This window comes from Lates calcarifer, linkage group LG5 (genome assembly GCF_001640805.2).
Source record: "Lates calcarifer isolate ASB-BC8 linkage group LG5, TLL_Latcal_v3, whole genome shotgun sequence".
NCBI classification, from domain to species: Eukaryota; Metazoa; Chordata; class Actinopteri; family Centropomidae; genus Lates; species Lates calcarifer.
Genome location: NC_066837.1, coordinates 5,864,100 through 5,879,731, shown reverse-complemented (window position 1 = coordinate 5,879,731; position 15,632 = coordinate 5,864,100). Strand labels below are relative to the sequence as shown.

Below are 15,632 nucleotides of genomic sequence, written 5' to 3'. Positions count from 1 at the left end.
CCTACTGGACTGGAGCTTTAAGTCACAGAAGCGTTATATTATGTTACGTTGGAACTGGAAAATACCTCAGTAACTGAATCATTTCATTATTCATCATTAGCTACAAATAGTTTTAAAGTTCCTGCTTTAACTACAGCTGACAGAAAATTACCCTAAAATCAATGCTTCAAAATTAAACATAAAGTAGAGAGATGATGAGGTTTCATTTCAAGAATCCTGAATTGAAACTTGGAAGTTATTTATTTTTATTTTGCAGCATAAATGACAACATCATTGATCTGTTGTGTAAAATGAAATTGCACAAAGTTAACTGATAGAAGGTACATGGGGTCCTCTTCTCTGACAAAGTCCATTCAGTTTTACACAGATGAATGCAAACAGACAAGCAAGGAGAGACTTCAGATATGTTTTCAGGATTTCTGTAACAGAGCAGTGCTGCTCGTCTTTCCTTTGTTACGAGAGTAATATCTCCTCACTGCTGCTCTCTGGTTCCTCTGAGCCTGCGACAGTCCATCTGCAGCTTCTGTTTCCAGCGCTGCAGCATTTCGTTCGGTTTGCACTTCTGCCTGTTCGTCCTCAGCACCCTGCGCAGGCATGGCTCTCAGCCACTGCTGGTAGTAACCACGAAAACCATCGATCTGGACCAGGTAGTTGTTTCTTGTCTTGTACTGGGATTGAGAGAGAGGAGACAAGATTGGAGGGGAGGAAAACGAGGTGAAATAAGAAGAGAAGAACAGAGAGAAGCTGAAACTCTTGTGTGGTCAGGTACTGTACATATTCTCACCTGGTTGTAGTTGGGAGGATACTGTGCAGCAAACTCCAGCTGTCTGATGATAACCTCATTGGGCCACACCTCCATGTCGCTCATACTTTTGAGGAGTGTTTTTAGGTAGGCGTAATCCAGTCTCTGAACTGCTCGGCCGATTAAAGCAGAGAATACATGGACATTAGGCCTAAGTCCTGCCTCCTGCAGAAAAACACAGAGAGTCAGGGATGTGAAGCTCTTAAATCACAGTAATGGTCCTCTCCTCGCACTACTACTCCTCCTAATACAACACTGGTGTTACTGTAGCATTCACACATGTAGACTTTTATAATGTGTGTTTCTTCACCTCCATGTCCTTCAGGAGCTGCAGACCATCCTTCTGTCGCTCACAGCCTAACGCGAGGCTTCCAAATGTCTGCACATCGACGCTTACGTTGCGCTGTCGCATTACACTCAACACACCCTGGAAACAGGAAGAAATGTGTCAAAAACCTGCACACACACTTAAAGTATTTCAACCTAAACTATAAAAATATAACATTTCTCACTTAGTTCTTATGCTGTGCATGGCACACAGTGAATGAATTCCAAAAGTAGACGATATGAAATACATTCATCCATTATCTATAAAGCTTATCCATTAAGTGCGCGAGAGGCAGGGTACATCCTGCACGGATCAGCAGTCCATGGCAGGGCCAACATATAAAAACAACAATTCACACTCACATTCACACCTGCTCGCAATTTAGAGTCACCAATTAACCTAATGTGCATGTCTTTGGATGGTGGGAGGAAGCCGGAGTAGGCAAAAAGACTGAGGCAAGAGGTCGAACCTGGAACCTTCTTGCTGTGAGGCAACAGTGCTAAACACTGCACCACTGTGCCACCCCCTTATGAAATACAGTATGGCATAACTGAATAAGGACAAAACGTAAACCTTGATGTTATGAAATAACCTACAATTTCAATTAATTTCATTAATCCTGCTTCTGGTCACAATAACAGTGTTTTCCATTTATTTTATAGTTTTAATAGTTGTTGATTCCATAATGCAGCATTTCATTGGCTGCTGAAATATGTGACATACATTTTGTATGTATTTATTTATATGATAATTTATACCATAATGTCTTATTTCTAAGTCAGACTTGGACACTTTAAGTCTACATAGTGATGTTGTACAAACAGAAATGTGGCCACACAAAACTACAATATAAAATTGCTTGGCTAGATGGAGCTGAGTGCTTGTAGGAGTCTTTCTGCAGTTGTGTGGGAAGGTTTTTGTTCGAAACTATTGCTGTGACATGCTAGCAGGTCCTGTTCAGTTCTTCAGATGGCTGCTTGAGGGTTAAGAACTGGTTTTAGGGTGAAGGTTAAAAGGAGGTTTAGGATAAAGACTGGGATTAGTTACATTATTTGTGATGGATGCTGTTAGGTTATGGAGAATGCATCATGTCCATGAGTGTCCTCACAACCATAGAAAGACCACCGTGTGTGTGTTTACCTTTGCCGCCTCCAGGTCACGAGCTCTGGCCGCTCTGCGAATCACAGAGTTAAAGAACGCGACGTCGAGCTTCACGTGATGCTGCTTGGCGACTCTCAGCAGCATCTGCAGAGACTGGTAACCCGGCTCCATTACATCGGCCAACAGGGTCAGAGTTCTGAGGTCTGGACTGAGTTTGTTAGCTGCCATCTTCTCCAGAAAACCTTTAGCTCCTCCGATCAGGGCAAGCCTATCATATGCCCCATTCACACCTCCGAGGGAGACCACAGCGCCCCTCCTCCCTTCAAAAATGTCCAACAGATTAGGAGCTGTGACATTAACTAAGTCAACAGGCAGCGAGGTGCTTTCATTTTGTCTGACTGGTATCAGGTGGGTTGATTCTTGCCTGCTAAGGGACTCCTCACTGTCTCTGTGTGAATCAGGCTCAATAAACAACTGCCTCTCCAGAAGGTCAATGTCTATTACATCCTTGCATCCAGACTCTGACTTGACATTTGATGCATGTTCTGTCTCTTCCTGGCTCTCCCACTCAGGACTAAGCAGAACACCAGTGGCCAGGGCAGGATCACCAATCCCACAATCCCTTGCAGTTCTCAAGAGCAGGTTATAGTTCTTGGAGTCTGGACGAATCCCTGACTTCAGCATCTGGCGCCAAACCTGAAACAAACACACAGAGTTAGACTACATCCATGCTAGGTCGCCTAATTTTTAAAACACTGTCACATGTGGAAGCAAATTGTTGCACACTTGCTTTTCTAGGTTGTTTTGAAAAAAAAGATTTCTGTCCACTCTGTAACATCTGAGCAACAGGAAAACAGCTAACTCTCTTCTTCATCATGCTCCTTTCAGGTGGAACATAACAACACTGTGCACAGCCACAGTTTAAGCTTAACATGGACATGCGCTTATTCTCTAAAAAAGCTTTTGTAGTTTCCTGTAAACATGTATCTACCTGTAAAGCCAGTCTGAATCCCAGGTCTTTGTCCTTTAAGCAGCCCATCAGCAGGTAGTGAAACGTCTCCTGAGTTACAACATGTCCATTCTGCAGCATCTCCTATAAACACACACACACCCATGTATTAACAGAAATCTCCCACAACTGAATAAACCAAATTCTTTCCACTAACGTCATACCCTGAGTGTGTGAATGCAGGCCTGAAGGTGGTTGGTGACGGCGTGCGCCTTGAGAAGAGCGTGGTACGTGATGGTGCTGAGGGGGTAGTTTTTGCGACGGAGCTCTTGCTCCAACTTCAGCGCTTGCTGGAGACCGGCCTGTTTCGACGGTGACTCAGCGCAGGCGTTGAACAGTGCAGTGTACGTCGCATCTACAGCGTCGAGACCTCGCTTCTTCATCTGCACAAAACACATACATAAACACACATTATCACACCATCTGAGGAGGTCAGTGTTTATGTGCACAAAGCCTCAAGAAATTTAACTTAGAAAAAAAGATGTATTTGACAATGTGGAGTAAATCATTTTAGGCTAAAAGCACAACTTGTAAAATAAAACAAAAACTAAAACTAACACTTAAATTTTCATTATTTTGCATCAGTGCTGGGAAAAGAATAAGGATACATTTAAAGCAACTGATTTTAGCTGTTAATTAGGAAAGATAACATAGCACAGCATAGGTATAACACTAATAAAATGTACCTCACACCAGCATTAAATATGTAATGTAACTATAAGTCACATATTTGATTATTTAAGGGACAGAACTGTTTCAGATTTTACTAACTGGTTTACTTTACTCTGCTAATGTAACATCTGACAAAGGACGACGGATGAAGACTAAAGCCTTGACTGATGTTTGATAATGTCCATTCCTCCGTGTAAGATAAACCATATAATATAATAAAAATGCAAAACAGTTGCTATAAAATGCGTCTTGATTGCTTTTCTCTCACTTTAATGTCTGAAATAACTTTTAAAGTATCGATAAAAATGCTGAGTGAACATATAAACATGATAAAATGAAATATTCCTACATCATTGTAGAGTTTGAAGGCTTTTTTCATTTGTCCAGCTCGGCCACAGCCTCCTATCAGGACAGTGTAGTTGTACTCCTGCGCCTGCAGCCTCTCCACCTGCAGCATGTCTCTGCTGAACAGATCCAGAGCTTCCTGCAGCTGCGAGGCGACAAAAATATGTTTAGAAAAGTTTAAAAAATAAAATAAAATAAAGCAAGACAGACACAACAGTTCAACCGTGACTGACCTTGTTGTCTTTGATCAGCTTCTTGCACTGTAAGAAGTACCAGTACGGTGTGTTTCTCCTCCCGGGCCTCCTGCGAGCCTGCACCTGGTCTGACTCCTCTGCTCCCTCCAAGGCGTCGTCGTCGTTCTCTCGGTATCGCAGATCCTGGATGTACGGGCTGCTTTTCTTGAACGACCTCCTGGAGGATATGTCGGTGGAAAGGGAGCCGAAGTTGTCCTTGTCCTCTGGGGCTGACGGGACGCCCACAGGCTCCGCATCCCGCTCCAAAGCGGCTGACAGGGACACGGACCTGACCGTTAGACCCGTTGGCAGCTGCCAGGGAGTCGGTGTGAGGAGCCTGGCTGACCGGTGTTGTGACAAATGTTGTACCCCCGTTAGATTCAGGCCTCTGGGTGATTTCTCAAGGAAGAGCAAGTTCAGCCTCCTCCCGTTTCGCGCGCACGACCTTGCCACAGACGTTAACATATTTAACAATTATATAGAGCTAACTACACGGTTTACAAAACTTCATCCTTTGCTAGTCGCTACGTAGCTTCAGACATGTTGCTCACCATGCTTGTCTCAATGACAAACGGCGTCAGACCTGAATAATCGATAACAAACGATAACAATTAAGCGCCTCGTTTTTAGCATTTTGGTCCCCAGCGAGAACTAACAAGAGAAATATTTGAATCAAAATGTTATTTTCTATGACTAGGTTACATAAATAGTTGAAAAACGTTTCGTCTATTCTTGTTACGATGTAGCGCTCCGATCGACTACATCGGTGATTGATTATTATGCCGGAGCCGCTGAAGGCTGCGATCTACACCACTGCCCCCAGCTGGTTTCAAAAGTTTCGTGCATGTTTGCGTCTCTTCCTGGGGTGAAGTGAGGTAAAGACCGAGAGTCGGACTAAAAGTGGAATATTTAAAGAGTGGTTTGACTAATTTAAAAACAACCAAAGCTGTCAGCGTCGAACACAAACTTCACGGATACACACTGAAGTAGCTCCAGTGATGGGAGACAGAGCTGGAGATCCACCATCACCGCCCATGGTAAAAAAAAAAAGAGTTTAGAAATTACTCTCTCTTCTCTCTCTCTCTCTCTCTCTCTCTGTGTGTGTGTGTGTGTGTGTGTGTGTTTGTGTATGTCAAATGTCCGCACCCAGACCGAATAAAGCCGGAATTTATCTGCCCTTATCTAACTGATATGATCACAATATTAAGACATTATTTCATTTATATGTGATATCTGTGCATTTATAATGCCAGATGTTGGTTTACAAGAATTAAAGTCTCCACATTCACACTTGAGATCAAGCGATGGATAAATAAATAAACCAGGCTATAAATAGCAGTTAAAAAATAGGCTGTGTTCAGTCAACATTATTACCGTGTAAGGGAAGCCATGTAACAGTGTTATCATCTTTATCTTGTCTCGACAGACGGCTCCAAAGTTCAATTAAATAATTTGAACTTTAATTTTAATCACAGGCATGGAGAGCTGTTCATTGTAGCGATTAAAGCTTCACTCTCTCGCTAAATAAGGGCATCTTGTGAATTATTTACTGGCTGCAGTTTGGCTCCTGCATCAACTGAGTCCATGGAGTTCTATATATACTTTTGGGGCTTGGAAACACGGAAGTAAAAATCATATTCCTTCTCTATTTTTCCTGAACATTTTAACAATACCCAGAACTGAGATGGTTAAGTTACATGACTCCTTGATACTGTTGAATCTGGTACGACCTGATAATCTGAGGCCAGTATCTTTAAACATCAGTACATTTAGGTGAAAAGGAAGTTATATTAGAATAATATGAAAGGACTACCAATATTTTCTTATCAAAATTATACTCCTGGATGAAAGTTTTGCACATAATTCAACAGAATCTTTGCGTGTGTGTGGGATTACAGACATTACAGGCAAGAGGATTATGACAAATGTTTGTTTTCCCATGTTGTTCACCTGATATTTAATCATAAATTTACTGTACACCACACTAAACGGCCAAATGTCACACATTTTTTTACATTTTCTATCACAAAGAGCACTACACTATATACTACTTATATACTAACTTATATGTATGATTTTTACAGGCCCCAGAACAAGACCAGCGAGTTCCCTCCCCATCAGGTGCACAGCACACACACACACACAGCACTGCATAGCACCTGAGACTGGACTTTGTTCCATAAGAAACATATTAGTGTTTCATTTAATTCATTCATTATTTATCAGTCTACATTTCAGATTCATATGATCCTTTATCAAGTTACATTAACAACATTATTCATGAGTGATTTTAGAAATATTCAGTGTTTCCTCAGTTATAAAGTACTTCTATAAGTAGTCACTTAATGCTGAGTTTGTGGTTTACATGTTTTTTTTCCTTCTTCTTCTGTGTGTTTGTTGTGAAACCAACAGGTGATTCACTGACAGATGAACCTCAGACCAGAGAGGACCTCTTAAAATGTGAGTCTCTATAATTTACAGTAAAACTCAGACAGTAAAACACAGTCTCATCACAGTCATGTGGACTGTTGTGAATATGCTGCTTAGTCTTCAGGACATAATAAATAGTTGCAACCATTTAATATAATCTCATTATCTTGAGAACGCAAGGTAAGTATCTCGGGATAAAGAGATGAGGGTCATTTATTAGAGTCTTTAAGAACAATCTGGTACAGATTCCCTGTCACCTCAAACGTAGTGGTTCATTCTGAGGAGAGTATACTACAATTTATGGTGGTTAGGGATGAATACTATCAGGCCCTACTGACCTTTCAATACACCCAGTCAGAAATTATTTTCTGTAAAACAGCTTTCCAGGCGGTGGGCAGGTTTAGTTACCTTTGGACAGAGCCAGATGATCACAGTAGCTCCATATTTAGCGTACAAACATGAGACAAACATATTATTATACTGAGTGAGAGTGCAGCTGTATTCCTGAGGTAAAATGCTGCCACACAGTGGCACAAGGTGACTAAATGAAAGATCTATCAGTTTTTGTACATGTATCAACTTCTTCCTCTCTTCTCCAGATTACTGTCACCTCACCCTGGACCCAAACACTGCATACAGAGAGCTGGTTCTGTCCAAGGACAACAGAAAGGCAGAGCTCACAACGTTTGTCCAGGACTATCCTGAACATCCGGACAGGTTTTCTCACCTCTTTCAGGTGCTGTGTAAAGAGGGCCTGACAGGACGCTGTTACTGGGAGGTGGAGTTTGAAGAGTCTGCTGAAATAGCGGTGGTGTACAAAGATCTTGGCAGATCAGGCTATTACGACGAGTGCGCATTTGGCTGCAACGACAAGTCCTGGAGTTTAGACTTAAACAAAAACTATGAAATTTTCAGGCACAACAATGAGGAGACTGCAGTGCCGCCGCCTCAGTCCTCCAGAGCCAGTGTGTACCTGGATCATAAGGCAGGTATTCTGACCTTCTACTGCGTCTCTGACATGAAGCTGCAGCTGATGCACAGAGTCGAGACCACGTTCACTCAGCCGCTGTACCCCGGACTGTGGGTCGCAGACAGGGCCTGGCTGTGTGACCTGGAGTAGAGGTCCAGCAAATGTTGGTCCACTGGTGATATTGTACAACAAGTGGGAATGATCATTATTGTTTTCAGCACAGATGTGAATACCGCAAAACATCAAGCCACATAACAGGCTGCAGGAAACACAAAACTTTGATTTTTTTAAATTGTTTTTTAAGAATCATAAAAACTCCATGTTAATGCTGATTTGATTTGTCAGATTTAAACAAATCACAATAATAATACGTTTACATTTTTAGCCATGCTAATGCTGTTGCTCCAAGAATGGCAATGTCAGTTGTTTGGTCAGTTGACCACTTTGGTTCAGACTGAAATATCTGAATAACTATTGGATGGATTGTTGTGAAATTTTGAGTATACATATATGGCGCATGTTTCCTTCAGGAGGAATTGTAAATCATGCTGACCTTAGCATTTAGCTTAAAGCACCTCACAGAGCTGCTTGTGCCTTGTTTTTAGTGTCGTTCTGTTTCAGTGTATTCTGCTGCTTGAGAGGCCTCAGGTTGTTATGGTAAATGCCCACCTCTACACAACTGTAATTAAACCTGATTCAGAACTTATCGGACAGTAGTCTCAACATTATAACATGAAAATGTCACTGGATACTTTGTTGACGTGACACATATCATCTCACCAGTCTTTTGTTATATGTTTTGATGAAATGAGCAGTTTTACTTACATGAAAATGTCTCAAAACGTTTGCAGCAACATGTTGTAAATATCTGAGTAAATCACCATTAAAGCCATAGGAGAGCGGCTAAGCTGCAGTGTCTTGCGGGACCAACAGATAAATCACACTGTAGGATGGAAACAGAGTAACTGGGCAGTAAAAACTGTGGCAAAAATTCACAGTAAAATTGTTCATTCATGGATAATTGAAAAAAATTACTCAACTAATCCTTCAGACACTTAGTCAAACTGAAACAAATCATAAGTGAGTAAATGAAAATAGAAGTACCTGACAATAAAGGAGAAAGTTACCGTTATGTGCATGTGTTATTGACACAATTGTGGAGACTAGGCCACAGCACAAACATGTTATCACTGGTGTTGGTGCACGGACAAGAATTAAAAATAATTTATATGGCGTTTATTACAATACTGTGGTTTCAGAAGAAATACATCCCTTGATTTATATCGTTTGGCACTTATTTTTAAAATAGCAGAAATGATCTTTGACTGAGATGCCAGAATTTTGGCCTTCGTGGCACCAAATACAAAATGATGTAGAGACTTAATATTCCTACCCTGACTTTTGACCTCCTGGTGGAGGTGAGCTGAAGTAGATTTCCCTTTAAAGACCACCATGTCTTGAGTCATGAGTCATGTAAATGTAAACAAGCATTATTGATGGATTGTTGTAACCGTTATTGGTGTAACAGATCACACAATCAGAGTGCAGATGAAAATCAGTCTCTTTCATTTGTCTTTTTTTTTCCTGATGAAAAAACAAAAAACAGTCTGAGCACCTCAGCTGCTAAGCACCTATCACACTGAAGCTTTCTGGTGATGTCACAATGGTGATAAATGTGGTGGCTGGGCTACGTGGCTCTGGAACAAAGTTATCCGATCCAGCAGTGTTAGTGGGATATCTCTGATGACTGAGTGCAGGTCTTCATGTTGTAGTGGGTAGATGACCACACTCAGGGCTGAGCGCTCAGCTGAAAATCTAACAGAGGGAGAAAACACAAGAAAAGGTGACATTTGAGATCTCACTATTAAATGTTAGGTGTATGGTATGTCCACACACACAATCACTGACCTGTCCAGCAGAGCCTTCTGCAGTGTGCGACAAGCCACCAAGGTGCCGCCCATGAACATGTGGCACATGATGACATGACCACATCGCTCCATGAAGGTTTCTGTGGCTGACGGGTCAAAGGTGCCGCTGCGTGAGATAAGGCAGAGACGCTGGAGACGAGAGCAGGAGGACAGAGCCTCAAAGAATGCCACGTTGGCATTCAGGTAAGGCTGCTCTAACCTAAAACACACAAACAATTTTCAACAAAATGAACAAGCAAAGATGTGAACTCCTTCCACAAAATGTAATCAAGAGAAACTGGTCTACAGGCCTTTATTCTGTAATGAGTTTAAAGCATCACCTTTCATGACAAAAACAATTCCATCAAACTATAAGGTAAAGTCCAATAATAATTAAAAAGTATATAATTCACTAATGCTAAATGACAAGGAATTTCTGGCGTTATCATTATAGATTTTATAATTCTTAGTTAGGTTGTTTATTATTGCAGTAAATGAAGGGTACATAAAGGAATCTTCTGACCTGAGTTCCTGTAGTTGCGTGCACTGTTTCAGCATGTCCAACAAGGCAGGGGTGTAGTTCATGGTTTTTAGGGATCCCATGTTGGCCAGAGATAAAACCTGTAGGTCTCTGCACTGTCTGGCCAGCTGTACCAGCCCTGTCCCCCTCAAGACCCCAGGAAGCCCAGCCAGAGTCAGACGATGTAATCGAGGCAAAGCCTCAAGTGCGGCTAAATGCGCATCGCCAACTCCTCGAGCCCACGCGCACATACCACGAGGCTCTACGCTGGCACGAGTGCACGGCTCGAGTCGAGGCATCGCAGAGACGAAACCTGGACCAATGATCTCTAAGGTCTCTAAAAAAGGGCAGCCGGCTAAGAGCTGAGTGAGCCCTGACGTACTGTCCCCTGACAAAGCGGACTCTGAGTCAGGCTTGTAATTCTGGATCCCCACGCGTGGAGCTTTCTTTAGCCCCAGGAACAACGACGAGGGAGACGTGTTTGTAGAGAGGTGATGCGAGTTTAAACCGTCTGACAGAGCGCAGGCAGGCAGAGTGAGAGAGCGCAGGCGTCTGAATTTGACCAAGCTGGCGCACAAGTGTGTTTCCCCAGCCAGCCCAGGTGAATGTTCATGATGATAGTGCGTGTGCATCAGGTTCAGGTGTTTAATGTTGGAACAGCCAACTGCCAACCGGCTCACTGTCCCTGGAACCAGGTGATCCTCCACATTCCTACACTCTGAATAAAGGACCTGGTTGATCCCGCTGAGGTTCAGACTGGTCAGCTGTGTAGCATCTCTGACTCCTCCCTCCAGCAGCGACTGGAACACCTGTGGCCACAATGCCGGGCAGCGGCTGAAGCTCAGGTGCTTCGGACTGTTTCCCTCCAGAGCTCTCTTTAGTGACACGGAATCCAGCCAGGACCGAGGGAGCTGCAGGGCCTCCAGGTCACCTTGCTGACCCAAGCTCTGAGCCAGTGAGGGAGCGGCGGGCCAGTGAGCAGGATTTGGGCCAGGAATCGAGACAAGGAAAACTCTGAGACGTTTCGGAACATGAACACTGAATACTGCCAGATAAAGGAGGAGCAAGGTCTGGTTTACCTATAGACATTAACACACAGATACACCAGTTACACACACTAAACACATCACTACTGTTTGTATTGTAGGCATATGAGAAAATATTACATGTCCATGTATAATAACTATCTCACCTCCCCTGGAGCCAGCCTGGCAGTGAACTCCTCCAGCTGCTGGTAGTGCGGCACACTGCTTTGACCAACCATTAGCTGACAGCAAACACCGACACCCTCTCTGGTCACATCCGGGATGTCAAACTGTAGCATCAGTCTACATTACACAAAAACAGATACACATGTTTTAGGTACGCTAGCGCCATGGCCCTAGGGATGGCTATGTCAGACTGTCCAAACAGAAATATCTCAATGACTACAGAATGGATTGCCATGAAGTTTTGCACAGACGTTCATGGTTCCCAGAGGATGAATTTGGTGGCACTCTGACTTTTTATCTAGTGCCATCATGTGGTTATATCTATAGTTTTTAGTGAAACACCTCCACAACTGGTGGATGGATTGTCATGAAGTTTGGTGCAGCCATTCATGTCTCCTTCAGGATGAACTGTAATAACTTTGGTGATCCCTTAACTTTTCATCTAGCACCATCAGTTTAGAATTTTAATTTGTGTGAAACATTCGCTTATGACCAAATACCTACAAGAAGCTAACAACATTGTGTGAAATCTCAGTGATCTGACAGAGCCTTACTTGCGGAGTTGGGCGCAGCACGGCACCACACCATAACTCGGCGTCAACAGCGTCTGTCTGAGCTCCGACAGGCGGCTCAGTGAACCCACCGCCTCTGAGCTGAGCTGAGCAGAGTTGAAGCCTGGTGTCACATCAAAAGCAAGTGATCTGAGTAAAGAGAGGGAGGAGAGGAGACGGGACAGACGGACAGAAGTGACGCGACACCCAGTGATGTCGAGGTGCGTCACTGCCCTGCAGCGAGCGAGAGACTCCATGGTAGACCCAGACAGCCAGTAGCAACCGTTCAGGCTGAGAGACTGCACGTGATTGGCCAGCTGCTTCAGTATGTGCCGAACCAAAAGATCATCAGCCTGGAGGACAAGCAAGAACAAAATGTTTTAAATGTTTCCATCTGTTAAAAATACAAGTAAAACTACTCCACTGAGTTGTTAAAGAAATGGTTCTAAATATACATAAAGATCCACATACATGCATGAACTTAAATAATACTGGATAAACTGTGACAAAGATCTTTATTAAATAATCCTGAAATATGCATTTACAGTGCAACTGTTTTTAAGTAGCTTTACCAGATACTCCTCAGACAGGCTGACGTGTGTGAGCAGGGTCTTATCATGGCACAGTGTCTGTAACTTGTGGCAGACGTTCGCCACATTCAGCAGCAGGTCGCACACTGGAACATGGCGGAGGATGCACAGCAGAATCTCATCTGACAAATCCGACATTCCCACTGAGGTAGACGACACTGTGTCCTCATCGTATACCTCCTGAGACAAACAGCAAACAGCGTAATGGTTAAGTGCTTTTACACCCTCTGTGTACTCAGTCAGCCTTTGGAAGAATGGTCAAAATACCACAAATCATTTAGTGTCTGGTGACAATTACAAATTTGTTGCATTTTGTTATGAGGTCCAGCACAGACAAAGATGCTATTAAGTTATTAAGACAATAAATTAGAGCTGGGCAACATGAAGATTTATACAGTGGGAGGATAAAAACTGCTGCACCATCAGAGATTTTGCCATATCATTTATGCTGATAGCTCTCTTTTTAAACTCTGGATGCATTAGGTAATTAAAGGAAATACTGCACATCAATAAACAGGACTACTTTATGGGAAGACTGGATTTTATCTGCTGTAGACATTTTATCCATGACTGTTATCAAATGTTTGTTGAGATTTTATGACAATAGTGATAATCATATACCATGGTGGATGGTTTTATCCATATCACCATCTCTCCATACATATTATATATTACATACAACTTGTTTAACATCAAGAGTGGAAACATATTTTTGGTGCAATATTTTTATTAGGAAGTGACAACACTGATCCTACTAACCTGCAGGTTATACTTCAGTATACAAAAACACTGTTTCTAAGTGTCAAGACTGTGTCGATAATCGATAAAATGGAAATTTATCAGAAACTAAAAGCAAAAATGACAAACATTTGTGGTTGCTAGCTTCTCAAATCTGATTATTTAATGCTTTTCGTAGTCACAAACGCTAATAAACTGAATAGTTTTCACTTAGCTCTGATATTTTATAGACAAACCAGATTTTTATATCCAGATAGATGACACTTCACAAAACTATACAAAACTGTATAGGAATAATAGAAGTATTACCACCAGCAAAAGTGTCTCTCTGTCTGTCCCCTCATATACACATTAATTGTAGTTTAGTTTACAACTAGGTTAACTTAGGCGTAACGTTTGAAAATACACACTAAAACACATGTCATGCTACCGCACTGCCTATGCATACTGACTAAACTTGGTTGAAAAAGTTAACTGAAATTTGAGTGAAGTCTGGTACGACCCAACTTAGCGTTAACATTAGCTAACAGTTCAGCTGGTCCGCTCGGCGTTACCGTTAAGAAAATAATGACCTGTTGTTGGGGTTTGTCGGTCCACCAACCTGTACAATTTGTCGATCCATGTCCTCTGAAATCCTTCTCACTAGCCCACTCATGATGATCAAAATTTTAAATGTTCATCCAGCCAACCTGGGCTTCATGTTCCCATGAAGCTGCTTCACAGGGGACCAACCGTTACGGATGATATTTACTGCTGCACAGTGACGGAGAGTTTGACAGTGACGGACCCATTTCCTGTCGGTTCAAGCCAACTTTTTATTTTATTACTAGTTATCGCAGCAAATTGTAATACAAAGGATGCAAAGAAATACAAACAACAGTAGTATCTAACAAATTAAAGGCTACTTAAAATATTATTGCTTTTAAATATTTTTAGAGGAGACCTAATAGAATATCAATAGTAATGAGACGGACGAACTGTTGCACCTAAGTTCTTGTAACTTAAAAGTAATATTTGCAACATTTCATATTTCTGCTAGACTTGTTTTGATTCCTTGCGAAAAAAGAATAAATAATCAGCATGTCAACACATCAACGAGGAAATACAAACTAGTTATGTAGTTTGCGATGTTGTTATAGACTATTATTACCCGCAGTTCATTGCTTAAAATGTTATTTCCCCCAAAATACATAAATATTTGCTCATATGTGAGGATATGTTGAAGGAATAACCTGCTTTTTAGAGAAAGAGGATGATGACAAAAGAAGAGCTACTTTTTTCGCTTTTAGTTCATAAATCCTGCAATGAATATGTATTAGTGGAAATAACACAAACTGTTCAGTATGTAATGGGCAGTAAGCGTTCCTGTACCGTAAGCGTATCGTATCAATATTATCCATCAACAGATTTATGTGAATCAACGATCAGTGCATTGATCAAACCACAGAAATATATTAAATGTGAAGTTTTCATGCATTCGAGTGAGGGTGATTTATTATTCTATGCAACCATATATGACACTGTATGCTCTACTGTCCGTTCCACAACATTAATGATGTCGATCATAATGCTGATCCATAATTACTTCTCGCTTTAATTTAGCTGTCCACATGATGGCACTATAACACAAAGTTTCATAGGGGTTGTACTCCACCCAAAAGTCTGTCTGAGAATAACTACACTTGGAGGGTGGCTGTAAAAGCTTTGCTGTTTTGCTCCTTTAAGATCAATCAGGTCTGCCAAGTTTTTAAAATGGAAAAAAACAAATCCATTAAAAACGTCAGAAACAACTTCTGTAATATATTTATGGATTTTAAATATTGTTTATAGGTTCATTACATCACTGACGAAACCCTTGTGGAATTCAGTAAGTCTCCCAACACTAAGCTAAGAAAGCCTTTATTATTATTATTTTATATAAGTGATACATATGAGATTAATACTCAGTATATGCTGCCTTTTTTCAGATTTTAACTTAACAGAAGCATTCAAGGGGAATTCAGCTCTCGGTTCTGTGACATTTTAAAATGTCTTCCATTAAATGGCTTAATGATGCATGAAAAGAAAAAGAAAAAAAAAAAAAAAAAAAAACACACACACACACACTAATAATTCTGAAGCTGTAGTTGAATGTGGTTGTCAGGCCTTTTAATTTGCAGAGTGTAATGCAACATGTGTCTAACCTGCATTAAACAATTCAGGAGAAAAATAAAGACCAGGTAGTC

At 41.6% G+C, this 15,632-nt stretch overlaps 3 protein-coding genes across 3 annotated transcripts; 1 reads left to right on the top strand and 2 right to left on the bottom strand.

Annotated features, from left to right (window-relative positions):
* Positions 1-221: 221 nt before the first annotated feature.
* Positions 222-5,135, bottom strand: ptcd1 (pentatricopeptide repeat domain 1). The gene is made up of 8 exons (XM_018699792.2): positions 4,491-5,135; positions 4,262-4,402; positions 3,405-3,623; positions 3,223-3,324; positions 2,271-2,927; positions 1,113-1,229; positions 785-967; positions 222-668 (listed from the first exon to the last, which is right to left on the bottom strand). The coding sequence occupies exons 1-8, from the start codon at positions 4,953-4,955 to the stop codon at positions 411-413; spliced, it is 2,142 nt and encodes a 713-aa protein (XP_018555308.1). The 5' UTR covers positions 4,956-5,135; the 3' UTR covers positions 222-410.
* Positions 5,136-5,298: 163 nt separating this feature from the next.
* LOC108899386 (stonustoxin subunit beta) lies at positions 5,299-9,448 on the top strand. The gene is made up of 4 exons (XM_018699794.2): positions 5,299-5,527; positions 6,575-6,611; positions 6,903-6,950; positions 7,520-9,448. Exons 1-4 carry the CDS (start codon positions 5,489-5,491, stop codon positions 8,038-8,040), a joined length of 645 nt encoding a protein of 214 aa, XP_018555310.1. The 5' UTR covers positions 5,299-5,488; the 3' UTR covers positions 8,041-9,448.
* On the bottom strand, positions 9,112-14,173 carry fbxl18 (F-box and leucine-rich repeat protein 18). Its single transcript, XM_018699791.2, has 7 exons — positions 14,009-14,173; positions 12,652-12,849; positions 12,083-12,432; positions 11,510-11,645; positions 10,321-11,396; positions 9,799-10,017; positions 9,112-9,705 (listed from the first exon to the last, which is right to left on the bottom strand). The coding sequence occupies exons 1-7, from the start codon at positions 14,060-14,062 to the stop codon at positions 9,549-9,551; spliced, it is 2,190 nt and encodes a 729-aa protein (XP_018555307.1). The 5' UTR covers positions 14,063-14,173; the 3' UTR covers positions 9,112-9,548.
* Positions 14,174-15,632: the final 1,459 nt, after the last annotated feature.